Raw genomic sequence first — 22,882 nt, forward strand, 5'->3', positions numbered from 1 at the left:
ATTAAATTATGTCAAGAAGGTGAAAGTCTGAATGTGTGAATATAAAACTAACTTACTTCAAACTAGTTAAGAAGGTTTTTGTTTGGGTTTCCATTGAGTGGAACCATCATGACAGCATGAAGTTGAAGTTGGTTTTATATTCGCACATTTGGACTTTTGTGTTCAATAACAATAACAAAGCAGAATTTAAAAAGGCTAATACATATATATTATGATGATGTACTGTTATGAACACAACTTGTTACACGGTCCCTATATTGTTTACCATGCTGCTTTGAATATTCAGTCTAAAATTGCATTTAAGGATTTAAGTACGACTTCAAAACAACATTAGCACTACTTAACTGACTGTAAACATTGCTTGACAGTCATTGGCAGCTAATTTGATTTCCTTATTTATAATTTGCTCAAATTAAGTACATAATGAAATTGTGAAAGTCTTAATGTATGAATATAAATCTAACTTTACCCCAAACTAGCTAGGAAGGTTTTTGTTTGGGTTTCCGCTGAGTCTATTTCAACAATCATGACAGCATGAAGTTGAAGTTGGTTTTATATTCGCACATTTGGACTTTTGTGTTCAATAAAATAACAAAGCAGAAATTAAGAAAGCTAATACATATATATTATGATGATGTACTGTTATGAGCACAACTTGTTACACGGTCCCTATATTGTTTACCATGATACTTTGAATATTAAGTCTGAAATTGCATGCAACTGTGAATTCAAAACAACATTAGCTCTGTTTAATTGACTGTGATCTCTGTTGTACTTTGATAGTCGTTGGCTGCTAATATGATTTCACTATTTCGTACTTGCAAAGAAAACTTTTCTGAAATTATATTAAGAAAAGTGTGAATATATAAACCTTCCCCCACTTCTGACAGCTAGTGATTGAGGTAAATATACACATATATATTATAGCACATATATATTATTATGACATGATGTCATCAGCATAACTTGTGACCTGCTATATTTTTTTTTACGCTATTTTGAAAAATTGGTCTGAAATCACATGCAAGTAATGACTTCAAAACAACATTAGCACGACTTAACTGACTGTAAACATTGATTGACAGTCATCGGCAGCTAATTTGATTTCCCTATTTATAATTTGCTTTAATTAAATACCTAATGAAATTATGTCAAGAAGGTGAAAGTCTGAATGTGTGAATATAAAACTAACTTACTTCAAACTAGTTAAGAAGATTTTTGTTTGCGTTTCTATTAGGGATGTAACGGTATCAGAATTTCACGGTACGGTAATACCTCGGTATGAATGTCACGGTACGGTATTTATTGAATCATTTACAGGAAAAGCAAAACTTATGAAAATACTCCAAAAAAGTGCCAAAAGTGTCAATGACATACAAATTAGTCATCTATCTGTAAGCTTTGAAACAGGAACTTCAATTTTAATAACAAAAAAATATTAAACCATGTAAAAAAATAAAGTTTCAATTTAGTATTGTTGAAAACTCATCACATTCAACATTTAATCACTCACTCACTTACTTAGATAGAGATGGGCTTTAAGGAAAATTATCTTATAACTATAATCTGGTAAAAGCTGGTATCTCTGGGTATTTACAATGTCCCCTGCAACAGAAAAAAACCCTCTCATTTGGGACTGAGGTTTCTGGGACAGAGAGATATGACTTGGCCCAGGTTGACAGCAGTGGGTAACGTTGTACATTGTCTTTCCCCCACTTGAGAGGACAAGCCATGACTGAGATAGAGGTCTCATGTCTGCATCAATCTGAACAGTGTGCTGTGTTTCTGCAGTCCCCATGACTGATTATTAGTCCTATTCCCCAACTTGCAGGCACGTGCACACATAGGGCTCAACCTGTGCAGTGCACATGCCCTTTTTAGTCTTGGATAGAAAGTTCCCTTCCAAAATGATCAAAAGTGCCCCCGCGACGCGACACACGCTCCGTCCCGCCCTTCAGTAGGCGCGCGACAACAACGCTCTTGAGTATGCGCACTCAACCCCCCTCTCTGCTTTAAGCAGGTCGCACACCAGAAGCGCCGCGACACGGCGCGCACATGACAGTTTAAAGTATCACACACCAGACGCGCACATTCGAAGGATATTTAACATGAAACTAATCAGATGGCGCTCTGTGGCGCGGCTGAAAAATGAACTGCGTCCTGAGCCGTCGCCGTGCGCCGCCGACAGCCGCCGACTTGCGGTGCCGGTGTGTGTATCCTGATAGAAACCTATGTTTAGAATTCTAAAATACATGGCGCTGCGTGGCGCTGCGCGGCGCTTCTGGTGTGCGACCTGCTTTACAGTACGCGCGCGACAACACTGCTATTCAGTACGCGCGCGGCGACAACACCCGCTTTAGGTTTCGATCATCTCCAGCTCTTTTTCATCCCCGCTACTAGAAGCACACTCCATTTCCGCATTACTGGATCTGTAGCGACAACAGACCGCAAAGGATTATGGCCACGCCTGGGCTGATGGGAAATGTAGTTTTCGCTACCTCCCGTTCGCTTCATTCGCCTGAGCAAATTTTCTCAGAAGACCTATAGTTTTACCGAGTCATGCGACTTCGGTAATATCGAAAAAAATTAATATTGCGGTATGACGGTATTTACAATACCGTTACATCCCTAGTTTCTATTGAGTGGAACCATCATGACAGCATGAAGTTAAAGTTGGTTTTATATTCGCACATTTGGACTTTTGTGTTCAATAAAATAATAAAGCAGAAGTTAAAAAGGCTAATACATATATATTATGATGATGTACTGTTATGAACACAACTTGTTACACGGTCCCTATATTGTTTACCATGATACTTTGAATATTCAGTCTGAAATTGTATGCAAGTATGACTTCAAAACAACATTAGCTCTGTTTAATTGACTGTGAACGCTGTTGTACTTTGATAGTCGTTGGCTGCTAATATGATTTCGCTATTTAGTATTTGCAAAGAATACTTTTCTGAAATTTCTGAAATCACAATGTGTATATTCGCAATAGTCCACAAAGATCTGCAATGTTGTATTGGGATTATTTTTGACCTGGAGCCTCGGTTCAGTAGTCAGGCTGGAGTCATTGTATGTTTTTACCATAACAGAGCAAATGCTTATCATTTACATGTCTTTAAGGTCGGTGACTGTATGAGCATATTAAGAGAGTGTAAAGACTCCGGCACTAGAAATTGTACTGTTTAAAACTTTAATTTGATTAAATTTTTTACTTTAAATTGTATTCATATTGCAGAAAAACAAAACATCGCAATGTCAGATTTTTCTAATATCATATTGCCTTTTTGTGTATAGCCTCAATATATCAGACTGTTTTCTTAATTGGATATAAATATTAGTTGTTATTATCCCCAAAAATATGTCTTCGTAAAGTTTTAAGTGCAAAGCTATTGCATTAACCTATTATTATTATTATCATTATTGTATGTTTATATCATAAACCTGCTCATAAGAGCAAGATCAGAACCTGGTTTAAAGACTCATTTCATCCATTATACACTTGTGTATGTCTTTGTGATTTTCTTTTTTCCTAAAAAAGATTGAGTGATCTTAGCTTGCATTTTTTTGTAGGAATCGGTGTGACATTTTCAACCATCAAAAGCGTGGCATAAAATAATTGTCAATAATTGCTGGATTCATTTTGCTAAACAGAAATATGCAGCTTAAGTGCATATGATATGCAAGCCTGAAGCTAAGCTGAAATTCTAAATACTTGAAATGTAAATGAGACGTTAAATGTTAAGATTAGGCGTCACTCATTATTATAACCTAATTCTATCACTCACTGTCACCAACTATTTTAAATGAAAAGGCGCTAAGCTCTGCTCAAAGTCGCTAAAAGTCTCTGGATTACGTTAATTGGCATTTTACTGACGTCATCACGTTCTACCATTTCTGTTTGTTTGTTTATGGTTAATAAAGGGGTGTTTATATTTGTACTACGCTTTATGTAAGCATGTCAATTTAACTAAATTTATTGCTGTTTGAATACAGTCTATCGTTATAGATGTTTAGTGATTTCGCAGTAATCTCCCAGACGTAATAAACTAAACTAACTAATAGGGTTGTCAAAATTAATCGTTTCTTCGGTGCACCGCGATGGAGACGCGGACAATTCGGTATCAGTTCAGTAATAACCATAACTGGTTATTACTGACATCATTTACCTCATATGCGCTCTGTCGCGAGGGAGGCGAGCATGAGTATTTACAACGCTCTAACTACTTAAAACTCATAAACTGTGCACAATTTCACTGTGTGTGTTTGCTGGATCAGTCTTTCACTGACATTAACAGAAAAAGCCCCTATTTCACTGAGATCGAGAGAATTGAAGGTAATTTTCCGGAAAGGTCTGTATGTGTGAAAGGGGCTTAAGACTCAAAATCACCCTCACAATGGACGAAAACATCCCTAACAGCACACAATGGGTAATATTTAAGCATATTGTTACCTTGCAGGCAGGCATCCATGTCCCACCATGGAGAGGAGAAAATAACCCCCAAAAGAAGGAAAAGAAGACGCTGCATCGCTGAGGAATCTTCATCCTCTCACTCCGACTGAGGGTCTGCACATCCGGACAGAAGAAGAGGGACGAGGGGCTGGTGCTCAGAATGGCTTTCCTGGACAACCCGGCCATTATCCTGGCCCACATCCGGCAGTCGCACGTTACCAGCGACGACACCGGGATGTGTGAGATGGTACTGATCGACCACGATGTGGATCTGGAGAAGTGTCATTTGTCTGCGGCGTCCGCTGGCGGAGGCTCGTCTGGGGGTTCGTATGGAGATAGCAGTGGTGGAGGAGTAGACGGACAGACCTGCGATCTCTCTCAGTCGGTCGACATCACCTCGAGCTGGGACTTCGGCATCCGGCGGCGCTCCAACACAGGCGAGTAGCTGTCTGAGTCTCTGACTTTGCTGCTTTTGACGGCCCTTTAATCCAGTTTACTGATGATGTGGTTGGTACAGGTAAAGACGAATCACCCAAAACCTTCTCAAATATATTGTTAATTTTTTTCAGTTTGCTTCCTTTTTGACTGTCCTAGAAAAAAGGTCTTTCACTGAAAATTAAAAAAGTTTTCCTGAGAGAATAAAAGACTTGCTTATCATCTTTAACTTTGATTCAAGTTCCATTCTTAGAAAATTCTAAGAATGAGAAAGTTCTCACTCTTAGAAACCATAATTTAATAGCAATAATGATAAAATTATAAAAAAAAAAAAAATGAATGAATGAGTTAATAAATACATACATAAATAAATAATAAATAAAATAAATAAATTATGACCGAATGAACAATTTAATACAATGATAAATAAATGAAATAATTAAACGAATGAATGAATGAATAAATAAATAAATGCATAAATGATAAGTAAATGAAATAAATAAATAATGAAAGAAGGAATAAATACATGAATAAATAAATGAAATAAATAAATTATGATTGAATGAACAAAAATTTAAATGATCAATAAATAAAAATAAAATAAATGAATGAATGAATAAATAAATGCATAAATGATAACTAAATGGAATAAATAAATAATAAATGAATAAACAAATGATAAATAAATGAAATAAATAAATTATGATTAAATGACCAAAAAAAGATAAATAAAATTAATTAATAAATGCATAAATGATAACTAAATGAAATAAATAAATAAATAATGAATGAATAAATAAATGGTAAATAAATGAAATAAATAAATTATGATTGAATAAAAATGAAAAATAAAATAAATGAATGAATGAATGCATAAATGATAACTAAATGAAATAAATAAATAATGAATGATTAAACAAATGATAAATAAATGAAATAAAGAAAGGATGAATTAATTAATAAATACATGAATAAATAAATAAGCAAAGATGATGATTAATGTATTGAAATGTTGTTCTTGTATTTCTATCTATTATTTAATGCTACTCATAGCTGTTGGGCAAACAGAGTTTGGGTTGAAAAGAAAATATTAGTTTATTTGTGTTTATTTGTGCATTTGAAATACAATTTTACCATGTTTGTTTTGCTAGTGCACATTTTTATTCTTTAGATAAACATTTTATTCATGCATGTTAATTTATTTACTCATCCATTTTCCTTCGGCTTAGTCTCATTATTTATCAGGGGTCGCCGCAGTGGAATGAACCGCCAACTATTCCAGCATATGTTTTACACAGCGAATGCCCTTCCAGCTACAACCCAGTCCTGGAAAACACCCATACGCACTCATTCACTCTCATACACTATGACCAATTTAGTTTATTCAAGTGACCTATAGCGCATGTGTTTGGACTGTGGGGGAAACCGGAGCACCCGGAGGAAACCCACACCAACACAGGGAGAACATGCAAGCTCCACACAGAAATGCTAACTGACCCAGCCAGGACTCGAACCTGTGACTTTCTTGCTGTGAGGTGAAAATGTTAACCACTGAGCCACCGTGTCGCCCACTGCATGATAATTAAAAAAAAAAAGTTTGGTAATCTTCAGTCAAAGTCATCACTTTTTGACTGTTGACTGTTTTGACTATACATACATACATGCATACATGCATACATGCATACATACATACATACAGTTGAAGTGTGAATTATTAGCCCCCTTCGATTTTTTTTTTCTTCTTTTTTTAAATATTTCCCAAATGATGTTTAACAGAGCAAGGAAATTTTCACAGTATGTCTGATAATATATATATATATATATATATATATATATATATATATATATATATATATATATATATACAATAAACTATTTTAATAAACTAAATAATAAACTATATAAACTGTTTATATAGTATTTATATAATAATCAATTTTTTCAGCGGATGACAAGCTGACAAAACATTGCTGCGCAAGTGCGTCACACTGCTTGAGGGCGCAAGCCGAACTCTAGAAAAGATCTCCAGCAGTTGATCTTCTTGCACAGACATGGTTCAATTGATTTGTTGACAAACGAGTTGCGGATTTCTTGTGCAGCCTGATGGAGCATTTTAAGGGATGTAACCGATAACAATGGTCCTAATGCATTTCCTGTTTTATATTTTTACTTTTCATAGCTTGCAGAAATCCAAAAAGACCCCCATATTGATAAAGGATGTTATGTTGGCTGTTTTAATGTAAAGTTATAATTGAACTGCTTCTTGTTACAGTAATGATACTAGCCCCTTTCACACAGTGATGCCGGTAAATATCTGGAAAATTTCCGGAACGACTTTACCGGTATATTGAAAAAAGCGCTGTTCACACAGGCGAGAACGTTACGGAAATTTTCCGGAAAAGAGCATTCACACATCCATTCCAAAACACCGGTAAATTCTGACATCATTCACCACAAATGAGCTTTAAACGGCTGCGCTTGTATTTGTAAACATTTGACTAAATTACAAACTCTGTGGATGATCAATATTGTGAACAACTTTCGCAGGATCACTTTCGCATGTCGAGATGTTCATAATATGTGCGTGTGCAGGCGCTCACAGGCTGTTTTACAGGCACACGCAAAGCTTGAAGGTAAACAAACAGCGGCTTATCATAAGCATCTCATCGATGATTATTTACACAGTTTGCATTAAGAAGAACATATAAACGTGATCTGACTAACTTCTAGCAGCTAAAGGTGTCTGGAAAAATATTCAAAGGTTTTTATTCTCACAAACCGCGCGGACGTAAATGCGTCTGACTGTTGTGATTGGCTAAAGCAGACGTCTCACGTCAGCACGTTCTAGACGTGCACGCGCTTATTACGGTAATCTTCCTTCTGCATTCACACAGCGCAGCATTCCGGCAAATTGCCGGTAATGTTACAACTTCTCTTTCCGGAAAATAGCCAGAACGAATTTACCGGTATTTTCAAAAAGGACCTGTTCACACATACAGACCTTTCCGGAAAATTGCCGGCAATTTTCCGGAAAGGTCTGTATGTGTGAAAGGGGCTACTGTTTGACAGCAAGCAAGAAGTGTTCATGGGCCAATGACATCACATTGAAATGGTCTGTTTAGGGTTTACGAATATTTAGGAGAGATTCACTTGATTGCTTGTTTTCTAAATAATAGTGATTATTCTCAAGACCTGAAAGAATTGTTAATGCAATCCTTAAGGAGCCAGAATCTTTAAGTGGAATCTGAACTGGAGCCAGAATCATTCAATTCCTTACTATTCCCATCACTGATGCTTACGGATTATTAATATGCTGAAACCTATGTAAAAAAAAAATGTTGCTGCTTCATTTGCTCAAAACGTCTGTGTAAACAAAGTGCTCTTCTTTACTGTACCAGCCACTGACAATTGATCATGCAAATTAATCTGGGGCTAAATAAAGGTTTGCACGAATAAAAAGGAAATTTGACAGCATTTTGATCTTAGCAGATGCCATTGAAATGAAATGAAGTTTTGATTCAGGGGAACTGACGTTTTATTTATCGGATGTCTCCTGCTCTGTGATCAAGGGTTAATGTGATTGTGCTTGTTGGCTCAGCTGGAAATGGGAACTGACTGAAATTGATCTGTACTCTTAGAAATTCTTGCCTTTCACAAACCTGTTTCCAGTGCTAAAAGTGTTTCTGGTGAAATGTAGTCTTTTGGAATCAGTTGTAAGCTTATTTTGGTGTTTGCATTTTGTTTGTACATTGAAAAAAAAATGATTCATTGGATTTACTACATTTTGTTTAGAGTTGGTGGTTGCAAACTATTTATATGGGCTAAATTTAAAGAAACCCATTACTAAATTATCTTTGTTTGTTTAAATTCAACCAATATAAATTGTTTGCAACCATGTACCTTAAACAATATTTAGTAAATGTAAATAATATTTTTTTCAGTGTAGTAAGTCTTTTATTTGTGTATTTTTTATTATTTTGTACATTTATTTGTGTGAGAATATATTTTTTCAATGTACAAAAAAAAAAAAAATGCAAACACCAAAATAAGCTTACAACTGATTCCAAAAGACTACATTTCACCAGAAATATATATATATATTCTCATACAAATAAATGTACAAAAATAATAAAAAAGAAACAAAAAAGACTTGCTATACTGAAAAAAATGATTAATTATATTTACTAAATATTGTTTAAGGTACATGGTTGCATGTTGCAAACAATTTATATTGGTTGAATTTAAACAAACAAATAAAATTTAGTAATATTCTATATATATATTTTGTGTGTGTGTGTGTGTGTGCGTGCATGCGTGCGTGCGTGCGTGCGTGTTGAGCTATTGAAGAGAAAATCTCTTGTGTGAAACAAATTTATAAGTGGTTTGGTTTTGAGTCATTGTCTAATCCAGGGGTCGGCAACCCAAAATGTTGAAAGAGCCATATTGGACCAAAAAAAAAACAAATATGTTTGGAGCCGCAAAAAATGTAAAGCCTTATAATGAAGGAAACACATGCTGTGTGTGTATATATAGTAGCTATATTAGCCTACTATAAAAATGACTAAGTTGGCTACAAATACATAATGAGCCTTCATGATTAAATAGCCACTGAAATCAAGTGGTTGGTCACCATCTGTGAACGGCTTTCCATGCTTTATTATCTCCCGGTTTGTTTACAACAGCCACCTGCCTGGCATCCCGCCCTGCTGATAGAAACCTGTGTCGCAGGCTATGACGCAAATCTTCGTTGACAGAAATGTTGAAATTAAATATTAACTCTACACACTTTTACAGCATTTGAAAACGTTAAAAATGTTTGTCCTCCTATAGAAATCATATTAAAACAAAAATATATACTAACCTTCCCCATCTTTTTGAACATTTTTGAAAAAGCTTCAGGGAGCCACAAGGGCAGCGCTAAAGAGCCACATGCGGCTCCCTGGTCTAATCAAATCAAATGAGTAATTACACACAGGGTTCCCACACTTCTTGACAGTACCTGCATTTCAGACACACAAATTCAAGGGCTGGCAAGTACTTTAAAACAAACATAGGTCCTTGAAAGTGCTTAAATTTAAAGTTTTCAATAATTGTACTGTGCTGTTTTAAAAAACTGAAAAAAATCGTACATTTAAATCTTATACACGAACTATGACAAAGAATGCATTTTATCAATACTTTAGAAACCGCATTTGATTATTACCAGCATTAAATTTAAAGGTGCCGTATGTAGGTTTGAGGGCGCGGTAGTGCTGTCGCCTCACAGCAGTAAGGTCGCTGGTTCGAGCTTCAGCTGGGTCAATTGGCGTTTCTGTGTGGAGTTTGCATGTTCTCCCTGCATTCGCGTGGGTTTCCATCGAGTGCTCCAGTTTTCCTCGCAGTCCAAAGACATGCGGTACAGGTGAATTGGGTAGGCTAAATTGTCCGTAGTGTATGAGTGTGAATGAGTGTGTGTGGATGTTTCCCAAGGATGGGTTGCGGTTTGAAGGGCATCCGCTGCATAAAAACGTGCTGGATAAGTTGGCGGTTCATTCCACTGTGGCGACCCTGGATTAAGAAAGGGACTAAGCCGAAAAGAAAATGAATGAATGTAGGTTTGACACCCAGGGGTTGAATTAGGTATTGCACGCCTGTTTCAAAACACAGCAAATGCAGGTTGCCAGATTGATGACACCAACAAATCAGTTATTCAGCATGTACATTTAATAATGTTAAAGACATTTAATATGTATTAATTAGATTATAAACTTTACCATTTCGTTGGAGTGCAGTAAGTGCACTATTCTATGCTTTTGATTGGTTATAAATTTTACATTTTTGTTGTGTTTCGTCTGGTGCAAACAGCCAAATTACATATCACTGCATATCTCGTAATGTAGCATGTTGTTAGGACACGGGGTAATCTGCTTACCTAATGTTTACGTTCGGGATATTTACATTATTTGCTAATTAATAACCAACCACCTCTTGGGGAGAATCTGAATCTCATGTTAGAGTCGGCCACTGTCCACCGGAGGTTGCATTTTTGGTTGTGAACACATGCTTTGATTGCCTTTCTGACTGAATGAATCAAATATGTGGCGGTTTTCAATGAAGGGAACCCGGGGTGCTAAAATCGAATTGACTAAACTGGCAGTGGGCAGGTTAAAAAAACAAAACAAAGACAGACGTTCCGGCACATAACTCACATTTTCAAAGCAGAATATCTGACTTCATTCTTGTTTTTCAGCAAAACAATAATCTTCACTTAGCATGATTCTTAAATATCTGCAAACATATTATGGTGTTTTTATGCTTTTTGAAGAGTCAAAAACTTACATACAGCACCTTTAACTAAATGTATTAAAGTTCTTTAAAACGATCAACCTTTTTTTTGAAAATGACACGTTTAAAACATCAACATTACGCTTTGTACACTGGAGTTGTAAATTACAAAGGTGCCTGATTTAAAAACCTTAATGATTTCAAGTCCTTGAATTTCCATGAAAGAGTGGGAACCCTGTACACAAAACAAAGGTTTTTTTTCTCCCATAGATAAGTCATGTCTGCTGTATGTTTCTTTGAAAATAGCAAAGCAATTATAATTGCAGAAGTAGACTTAAAATTATAGTTTTCCCCCCCAAAATGTAAAGTATTTTATCATTATTATTATTAGAGCTGTGAACCTACACGAGTCTCACGGTTTGGTTCGGTTACGATTATCATGCCATCGATTCGGTTCAATTTGATATTTCGGTGCATCACGGTGCATTGACGGTGCTTTTCATACACAGTTCTATATTTTCTTCACAGCAGTAGTTCTTGTATTAACTGTATGAGTATATTTATATTTATATATTATTTGTAATACAATTTTGTCATTTAATACAAACAGTCAGATATAAAAACTGCAACTTTAAACAAAACGAGCATTAAACAAATAATATAAACAAATATAAATATCCAGCTCACTTTCTGATCCTTGTCTAGTTCTCTTACACCTCTTTGATTGGTCACACCCTCAACAAAAACGGTTGCGATTGGCTCTTGCGGGCTGCGTTCTTCACAGATGAGTGACACTGATAAGCGGCAGGCGGCAGCGGCGATCTCACAACTGATGTATAATAGACACGGTGGAGAAAACTCTGCAGACACGCGCTCGTTTCTTTAAACAGAAGTAACGCTGTAAAACAGCCGAGAGGAGAAGAAAAGCCACGCCAGCAGGTCAAATGGGCCACTGTGTGTGTGTGTGTGTGTGTGTGTGTGTGTGTGTGTGTGTGTGTGTGTGTGTGTGTGTGTGTGTGTGTGTGTGTGTGTGTGTGTGTGTGTGTGAGTGTGAGTGTGAGAGAGAGCGAGAGAAAGAGAGAGAAATGGAGTACTTTCAATCTCTCGATCTCAGTGAAATAGGGGCTTTTGTTGTATATGTCAGTGAAAGACTAATCCAGCAAACACACACAGTGAAATTGTGCACAGTTTATGAGTTTTAAGTAGTTAAAGCGTTGTAAATACTCGCGATCGCCTCCCTCGCGACAGAGCGCTTATGAGGTAAAAGATGTCAGTAATAACCGGTTATGATTATTACTGAACCGATACCGAATTGTCCGTGTCTGCATCGCGGTGCACCGAAAAAACGATTAATTTTGACACCCCTAATTATTATACTGTGATTCCAAACCTTTCTTTTGTTTTTGTTTAACACAAAATATAGACCATTTTGAGGGATGTAAACAAAAACAGTGGTCCCAACGTATTTCCTGTTTTACATTTTTAGTTTGTATAGCTTCCGAGAATTAAAAAAGAGCCACATAAGTAATGTTATGACAGCTGCTTTATCATTAAGTTATGATTGAATTGTCTTTTGTTACAGTTATGAAATAACAAGCAGGAAATGTTCATGGGCCAGTGACATGACCACATATTGAAATGGTCTATATTTTGAAGAACGCTGGTAGTTAGCACTTACAGATTTACATACATACATACATACAGTTGAAGTGTGAATTATTAGCCCCCTTCGATTTTTTTTTTCTTCTTTTTTTAAATATTTCCCAAATGATGTTTAACAGAGCAAGGAAATTTTCACAGTATGTCTGATAATATATATATATATATATATATATATATACAATAAACTATTTTAATAAACTAAATAATAAACTATATAAACTATTTATATAGTATTTATATAATAATCTATTTTTTCAGCGGATGACAAGCTGACAAAACATTGCTGCGCAAGTGCGTCACACTGCTTGAGCGCGCAAGCCGAACTCTAGAAAAGACAGTCAATTGCGATCTCCAGCAGTTGATCTTCTTGCACAGACATGGTTCAATTGATTTGTTGACAAACGAGTTGCGGATTTCTTGTGCAGCCTGATGGAGCATTTTAAGGGATGTAACCGATAACAATGGTCCTAACATATTTCCTGTTTTATATTTTTACTTTTCATAGCTTGCAGAAATCCAAAAAGACCCCCATATTGATAAAGGATGTTATGTTGGCTGTTTTAATGTAAAGTTATAATTGAACTGCTTCTTGTTACAGTAATGATGCTGTTTGACAGCAAGCAAGAAGTGTTCATGGGCCAATGACATCATCACATTGAAATGGTCTGTTTAGGGTTTACGAATATTTAGGAGAGATTCACTTGATTGCTTGTTTTCTAAATAATAGTGATTATTCTCAAGACCTGAAAGAATTGTTAATGCAATCCTTAAGGAGCCAGAATCTTCAAGTGGAATCTGAACTGGAGCCAGAATCATTCTATTCCTTACTATTCCCATCACTGATGCTTACGGATTATTAATATGCTGAAACCTATGTAAAAAAAAAATGTTGCTGCTTTGTTTGCTCAAAACGTCTGTGTAAACAAAGTGCTCTTCTTTACTGTACCAGCCACTGACAATTGATCATGCAAATTAATCTGGGGCTAAATAAAGGTTTGCACGAATAAAAAGGAAATTTGACAGCATTTTGATCTTAGCAGATGCCATTGAAATGAAATGAAGTTTTGATTCAGGGGAACTGACGTTTTATTTATCGGATGTCTCCTGCTCTGTGATCAAGGGTTAATGTGATTGTGCTTGTTGGCTCAGCTGGAAATGGGAACTGACTGAAATTGATCTGTACTCTTAGAAATTCTTGCCTTTCACAAACCTGTTTCCAGTGCTAAAAGTGTTTCTGGTGAAATGTAGTCTTTTGGAATCAGTTGTAAGCTTATTTTGGTGTTTGCATTTTGTTTGTACATTGAAAAAAAAATGATTCATTGGATTTACTACATTTTGTTTAGAGTTGGTGGTTGCAAACTATTTATATGGGCTAAATTTAAAGAAACCCATTACTAAATTATCTTTGTTTGTTTAAATTCAACCAATATAAATTGTTTGCAACCATGTACCTTAAACAATATTTAGTAAATGTAAATAATATTTTTTTCAGTGTAGTAAGTCTTTTATTTGTGTATTTTTTATTATTTTGTACATTTATTTGTGTGAGAATATATTTTTTCAATGTACAAAAAAAAAAAAATGCAAACACCAAAATAAGCTTACAACTGATTCCAAAAGACTACATTTCACCAGAAATATATATATATATTCTCATACAAATAAATGTACAAAAATAATAAAAAAGAAACAAAAAAGACTTGCTATACTGAAAAAAATGATTAATTATATTTACTAAATATTGTTTAAGGTACATGGTTGCATGTTGCAAACAATTTATATTGGTTGAATTTAAACAAACAAATAAAATTTAGTAATATTCTATATATATATTTTGTGTGTGTGTGTGTGTGTGCGTGCATGCGTGCGTGCGTGCGTGCGTGTTGAGCTATTGAAGAGAAAATCTCTTGTGTGAAACAAATTTATAAGTGGTTTGGTTTTGAGTCATTGTCTAATCCAGGGGTCGGCAACCCAAAATGTTGAAAGAGCCATATTGGACCAAAAAAAAAACAAATATGTTTGGAGCCGCAAAAAATGTAAAGCCTTATAATGAAGGAAACACATGCTGTGTGTGTATATATAGTAGCTATATTAGCCTACTATAAAAATGACTAAGTTGGCTACAAATACATAATGAGCCTTCATGATTAAATAGCCACTGAAATCAAGTGGTTGGTCACCATCTGTGAACGGCTTTCCATGCTTTATTATCTCCCGGTTTGTTTACAACAGCCACCTGCCTGGCATCCCGCCCTGCTGATAGAAACCTGTGTCGCAGGCTATGACGCAAATCTTCGTTGACAGAAATGTTGAAATTAAATATTAACTCTACACACTTTTACAGCATTTGAAAACGTTAAAAATGTTTGTCCTCCTATAGAAATCATATTAAAACAAAAATATATACTAACCTTCCCCATCTTTTTGAACATTTTTGAAAAAGCTTCAGGGAGCCACAAGGGCAGCGCTAAAGAGCCACATGCGGCTCCCTGGTCTAATCAAATCAAATGAGTAATTACACACAGGGTTCCCACACTTCTTGACAGTACCTGCATTTCAGACACACAAATTCAAGGGCTGGCAAGTACTTTAAAACAAACATAGGTCCTTGAAAGTGCTTAAATTTAAAGTTTTCAATAATTGTACTGTGCTGTTTTAAAAAACTGAAAAAAATCGTACATTTAAATCTTATACACGAACTATGACAAAGAATGCATTTTATCAATACTTTAGAAACCGCATTTGATTATTACCAGCATTAAATTTAAAGGTGCCGTATGTAGGTTTGAGGGCGCGGTAGTGCTGTCGCCTCACAGCAGTAAGGTCGCTGGTTCGAGCTTCAGCTGGGTCAATTGGCGTTTCTGTGTGGAGTTTGCATGTTCTCCCTGCATTCGCGTGGGTTTCCATCGAGTGCTCCAGTTTTCCTCGCAGTCCAAAGACATGCGGTACAGGTGAATTGGGTAGGCTAAATTGTCCGTAGTGTATGAGTGTGAATGAGTGTGTGTGGATGTTTCCCAAGGATGGGTTGCGGTTTGAAGGGCATCCGCTGCATAAAAACGTGCTGGATAAGTTGGCGGTTCATTCCACTGTGGCGACCCTGGATTAAGAAAGGGACTAAGCCGAAAAGAAAATGAATGAATGTAGGTTTGACACCCAGGGGTTGAATTAGGTATTGCACGCCTGTTTCAAAACACAGCAAATGCAGGTTGCCAGATTGATGACACCAACAAATCAGTTATTCAGCATGTACATTTAATAATGTTAAAGACATTTAATATGTATTAATTAGATTATAAACTTTACCATTTCGTTGGAGTGCAGTAAGTGCACTATTCTATGCTTTTGATTGGTTATAAATTTTACATTTTTGTTGTGTTTCGTCTGGTGCAAACAGCCAAATTACATATCACTGCATATCTCGTAATGTAGCATGTTGTTAGGACACGGGGTAATCTGCTTACCTAATGTTTACGTTCGGGATATTTACATTATTTGCTAATTAATAACCAACCACCTCTTGGGGAGAATCTGAATCTCATGTTAGAGTCGGCCACTGTCCACCGGAGGTTGCATTTTTGGTTGTGAACACATGCTTTGATTGCCTTTCTGACTGAATGAATCAAATATGTGGCGGTTTTCAATGAAGGGAACCCGGGGTGCTAAAATCGAATTGACTAAACTGGCAGTGGGCAGGTTAAAAAAACAAAACAAAGACAGACGTTCCGGCACATAACTCACATTTTCAAAGCAGAATATCTGACTTCATTCTTGTTTTTCAGCAAAACAATAATCTTCACTTAGCATGATTCTTAAATATCTGCAAACATATTATGGTGTTTTTATGCTTTTTGAAGAGTCAAAAACTTACATACAGCACCTTTAACTAAATGTATTAAAGTTCTTTAAAACGATCAACCTTTTTTTTGAAAATGACACGTTTAAAACATCAACATTACGCTTTGTACACTGGAGTTGTAAATTACAAAGGTGCCTGATTTAAAAACCTTAATGATTTCAAGTCCTTGAATTTCCATGAAAGAGTGGGAACCCTGTGCACAAAACAAACGTTTTTTTTCTCCCTCAGATAAGTCATGTCTGCTGTATGTTTCTTTGAAAATAGCAAAGCAATTATAATTGCAGAAGTAGACTTAAAATTATAGTTTTCCCCCCCAAAATGTAAAGTATTTTATCATTATTATTATTAGAGCTGTGAACCTACACGAGTCTCACGGTTTGGTTCGGTTACGATTATCATGCCATCGATTCGGTTCAATTTGATATTTCGGTGCATCACGGTGCATTGACGGTGCTTTTCATACACAGTTCTATATTTTCTTCACAGCAGTAGTTCTTGTATTAACTGTATGAGTATATTTATATTTATATATTATTTGTAATACAATTTTGTCATTTAATACAAACAGTCAGATATAAAAACTGCAACTTTAAACAAAACGAGCATTAAACAAATAATATAAACAAATATAAATATCCAGCTCACTTTCTGATCCTTGTCTAGTTCTCTTACACCTCTTTGATTGGTCACACCCTCAACAAAAACGGTTGCGATTGGCTCTTGCGGGCTGCGTTCTTCACAGATGAGTGACACTGATAAGCGGCAGGCGGCAGCGGCGATCTCACAACTGATGTATAATAGACACGGTGGAGAAAACTCTGCAGACACGCGCTCGTTTCTTTAAACAGAAGTAACGCTGTAAAACAGCCGAGAGGAGAAGAAAAGCCACGCCAGCAGGTCAAATGGGCCACTGTGTGTGTGTGTGTGTGTGTGTGTGTGTGTGTGTGTGTGTGTGTGTGTGTGTGTGTGTGTGTGTGTGTGTGTGTGTGTGTGTGTGTGTGAGTGTGAGTGTGAGAGAGAGCGAGAGAAAGAGAGAGAAATGGAGTACTTTCAATCTCTCGATCTCAGTGAAATAGGGGCTTTTGTTGTATATGTCAGTGAAAGACTAATCCAGCAAACACACACAGTGAAATTGTGCACAGTTTATGAGTTTTAAGTAGTTAAAGCGTTGTAAATACTCGCGATCGCCTCCCTCGCGACAGAGCGCTTATGAGGTAAAAGATGTCAGTAATAACCGGTTATGATTATTACTGAACCGATACCGAATTGTCCGTGTCTGCATCGCGGTGCACCGAAAAAACGATTAATTTTGACACCCCTAATTATTATACTGTGATTCCAAACCTTTCTTTTGTTTTTGTTTAACACAAAATATAGACCATTTTGAGGGATGTAAACAAAAACAGTGGTCCCAACGTATTTCCTGTTTTACATTTTTAGTTTGTATAGCTTCCGAGAATTAAAAAAGAGCCACATAAGTAATGTTATGACAGCTGCTTTATCATTAAGTTATGATTGAATTGTCTTTTGTTACAGTTATGAAATAACAAGCAGGAAATGTTCATGGGCCAGTGACATGACCACATATTGAAATGGTCTATATTTTGAAGAACGCTGGTAGTTAGCACTTACAGATTTACATACATACATACATACAGTTGAAGTGTGAATTATTAGCCCCCTTCGATTTTTTTTTTCTTCTTTTTTTAAATATTTCCCAAATGATGTTTAACAGAGCAAGGAAATTTTCACAGTATGTCTGATAATATATATATATATATATATATATACAATAAACTATTTTAATAAACTAAATAATAAACTATATAAACTATTTATATAGTATTTATATAATAATCTATTTTTTCAGCGGATGACAAGCTGACAAAACATTGCTGCGCAAGTGCGTCACACTGCTTGAGCGCGCAAGCCGAACTCTAGAAAAGACAGTCAATTGCGATCTCCAGCAGTTGATCTTCTTGCACAGACATGGTTCAATTGATTTGTTGACAAACGAGTTGCGGATTTCTTGTGCAGCCTGATGGAGCATTTTAAGGGATGTAACCGATAACAATGGTCCTAACATATTTCCTGTTTTATATTTTTACTTTTCATAGCTTGCAGAAATCCAAAAAGACCCCCATATTGATAAAGGATGTTATGTTGGCTGTTTTAATGTAAAGTTATAATTGAACTGCTTCTTGTTACAGTAATGATGCTGTTTGACAGCAAGCAAGAAGTGTTCATGGGCCAATGACATCATCACATTGAAATGGTCTGTTTAGGGTTTACGAATATTTAGGAGAGATTCACTTGATTGCTTGTTTTCTAAATAATAGTGATTATTCTCAAGACCTGAAAGAATTGTTAATGCAATCCTTAAGGAGCCAGAATCTTCAAGTGGAATCTGAACTGGAGCCAGAATCATTCTATTCCTTACTATTCCCATCACTGATGCTTACGGATTATTAATATGCTGAAACCTATGTAAAAAAAAAATGTTGCTGCTTTGTTTGCTCAAAACGTCTGTGTAAACAAAGTGCTCTTCTTTACTGTACCAGCCACTGACAATTGATCATGCAAATTAATCTGGGGCTAAATAAAGGTTTGCACGAATAAAAAGGAAATTTGACAGCATTTTGATCTTAGCAGATGCCATTGAAATGAAATGAAGTTTTGATTCAGGGGAACTGACGTTTTATTTATCGGATGTCTCCTGCTCTGTGATCAAGGGTTAATGTGATTGTGCTTGTTGGCTCAGCTGGAAATGGGAACTGACTGAAATTGATCTGTACTCTTAGAAATTCTTGCCTTTCACAAACCTGTTTCCAGTGCTAAAAGTGTTTCTGGTGAAATGTAGTCTTTTGGAATCAGTTGTAAGCTTATTTTGGTGTTTGCATTTTGTTTGTACATTGAAAAAAAAATGATTCATTGGATTTACTACATTTTGTTTAGAGTTGGTGGTTGCAAACTATTTATATGGGCTAAATTTAAAGAAACCCATTACTAAATTATCTTTGTTTGTTTAAATTCAACCAATATAAATTGTTTGCAACCATGTACCTTAAACAATATTTAGTAAATATAAATAATATTTTTTTCAGTGTAGTAAGTCTTTTATTTGTGTATTTTTTATTATTTTGTACATTTATTTGTGTGAGAATATATTTTTTCAATGTACAAAAAAAAAAAAATGCAAACACCAAAATAAGCTTACAACTGATTCCAAAAGACTACATTTCACCAGAAATATATATATATATTCTCATACAAATAAATGTACAAAAATAATAAAAAAGAAACAAAAAAGACTTGCTATACTGAAAAAAATGATTAATTATATTTACTAAATATTGTTTAAGGTACATGGTTGCATGTTGCAAACAATTTATATTGGTTGAATTTAAACAAACAAATAAAATTTAGTAATATTCTATATATATATTTTGTGTGTGTGTGTGTGTGTGCGTGCATGCGTGCGTGCGTGCGTGCGTGTTGAGCTATTGAAGAGAAAATCTCTTGTGTGAAACAAATTTATAAGTGGTTTGGTTTTGAGTCATTGTCTAATCCAGGGGTCGGCAACCCAAAATGTTGAAAGAGCCATATTGGACCAAAAAAAAAACAAATATGTTTGGAGCCGCAAAAAATGTAAAGCCTTATAATGAAGGAAACACATGCTGTGTGTGTATATATAGTAGCTATATTAGCCTACTATAAAAATGACTAAGTTGGCTACAAATACATAATGAGCCTTCATGATTAAATAGCCACTGAAATCAAGTGGTTGGTCACCATCTGTGAACGGCTTTCCATGCTTTATTATCTCCCGGTTTGTTTACAACAGCCACCTGCCTGGCATCCCGCCCTGCTGATAGAAACCTGTGTCGCAGGCTATGACGCAAATCTTCGTTGACAGAAATGTTGAAATTAAATATTAACTCTACACACTTTTACAGCATTTGAAAACGATAAAAATGTTTGTCCTCCTATAGAAATCATATTAAAACAAAAATATATACTAACCTTCCCCATCTTTTTGAACATTTTTGAAAAAGCTTCAGGGAGCCACAAGGGCAGCGCTAAAGAGCCACATGCGGCTCCCTGGTCTAATCAAATCAAATGAGTAATTACACACAGGGTTCCCACACTTCTTGACAGTACCTGCATTTCAGACACACAAATTCAAGGGCTGGCAAGTACTTTAAAACAAACATAGGTCCTTGAAAGTGCTTAAATTTAAAGTTTTCAATAATTGTACTGTGCTGTTTTCAAAAACTGAAAAAAATCTTACATTTAAATCTTATACACGAACTATGACAAAGAATGCATTTTATCAATACTTTAGAAACCGCATTTGATTATTACCAGCATTAAATTTAAAGGTGCCGTATGTAGGTTTGAGGGCGACGCGGTAGGTAGTGCTGTCGCCTCACAGCAGTAAGGTCGCTGGTTCGAGCTTCAGCTGGGTCAGTTGGCGTTTCTGTGTGGAGTTTGCATGTTCTCCCTGCATTTGCGTGGGTTTCCATCGAGTGCTCCAGTTTTCCTCGCAGTCCAAAGACATGCGGTACAGGTGAATTGGGTAGGCTAAATTGTCCGTAGTGTATGAGTGTGAATGAGTGTGTGTGGATGTTTCCCAAGGATGGGTTGCGGCTTGAAGGGCATCCGCTGCATAAAAACGTGCTGGATAAGTTGGCGGTTCATTCCACTGTGGCGACCCTGGATTAAGAAAGGGACTAAGCCGAAAAGAAAATGAATGAATGTAGGTTTGACACCCAGGGGTTGAATTAGGTATTGCACGCCTGTTTCAAAACACAGCAAATGCAGGTTGCCAGATTGATGACACCAACAAATCAGTTATTCAGCATGTACATTTAATAATGTTAAAGACATTTAATATGTATTAATTAGATTATAAACTTTACCATTTCGTTGGAGTGCAGTAAGTGCACTATTCTATGCTTTTGATTGGTTATAAATTTTACATTTTTGTTGTGTTTCGTCTGGTGCAAACAGCCAAATTACATATCACTGCATATCTCGTAATGTAGCATGTTGTTAGGACACGGGGTAATCTGCTTACCTAATGTTTACGTTCGGGATATTTACATTATTTGCTAATTAATAACCAACCACCTCTTGGGGAGAATCTGAATCTCATGTTAGAGTCGGCCACTGTCCACCGGAGGTTGCATTTTTGGTTGTGAACACATGCTTTGATTGCCTTTCTGACTGAATGAATCAAATATGTGGCGGTTTTCAATGAAGGGAACCCGGGGTGCTAAAATCGAATTGACTAAACTGGCAGTGGGCAGGTAAAAAAAAAACAAAACAAAGACAGACGTTCCGGCACATAACTCACATTTTCAAAGCAGAATATCTGACTTCATTCTTGTTTTTCAGCAAAACAATAATCTTCACTTAGCATGATTCTTAAATATCTGCAAACATATTATGGTGTTTTTATGCTTTTTGAAGAGTCAAAAACTTACATACAGCACCTTTAACTAAATGTATTAAAGTTCTTTAAAACGATCAACCTTTTTTTTGAAAATGACACATTTAAAACATCAACATTACGCTTTGTACACTGGAGTTGTAAATTACAAAGGTGCCTGATTTAAAAATCTTAATGATTTCAAGTCCTTGAATTTCCATGAAAGAGTGGGAACCCTGTGCACAAAACAAACGTTTTTTTTCTCCCTCAGATAAGTCATGTCTGCTGTATGTTTCTTTGAAAATAGCAAAGCAATTATAATTGCAGAAGTAGACTTAAAATTATAGTTTTCCCCCCCAAAATGTAAAGTATTTTATCATTATTATTATTAGAGCTGTGAACCTACACTAGTCTAACGGTTCGGTTCGGTTACGATTATCATGCCATCGATTCGGTTCAATTTGATATTTCGGTGCATCACGGTGCATTGACGGTGCTTTTCATACACAGTTCTATATTTTCTTCACAGCAGTAGTTCTTGTATTAACTGTATGAGTATATTTATATTTATATATTATTTGTAATACAATTTTGTCATTTAATACAAACAGTCAGATATAAAAACTGCAACTTTAAACAAAACGAGCATTAAGCAAATAATATAAACAAATATAAATATCCAGCTCAATTTCTGATCCTTGTCTAGTTCTCTTACACCTCTTTGATTGGTCACACCCTCAACAAAAACTGTTGCGATTGGCTCTTGCGGGCT

At 35.8% G+C, this 22,882-nt stretch overlaps 1 protein-coding gene across 7 annotated transcripts in view; it reads left to right on the top strand.

Moving 5' to 3' along the window:
* Positions 1-22,882, top strand: part of mapkap1 (MAPK associated protein 1) — a 105,560-nt gene that overhangs the window by 2,945 nt on the left and 79,733 nt on the right. For all 7 annotated transcript variants that reach the window (XR_012406659.1, XR_012406661.1, XR_012406660.1 and 4 more), the window contains exon 2: positions 4,467-4,896. Coding sequence is in view for 1 of the 7 variants with exons in the window: in XM_003198574.7 (XP_003198622.1) it covers positions 4,620-4,896 (277 nt within the window). In the remaining 6 variants the exon portion in view is untranslated. The remainder of the gene's footprint in view (positions 1-4,466; positions 4,897-22,882) is intronic.

Source organism: Danio rerio, chromosome 5 (assembly GCF_049306965.1).
Source record: "Danio rerio strain Tuebingen ecotype United States chromosome 5, GRCz12tu, whole genome shotgun sequence".
Taxonomy (NCBI): domain Eukaryota; kingdom Metazoa; phylum Chordata; class Actinopteri; order Cypriniformes; family Danionidae; genus Danio; species Danio rerio.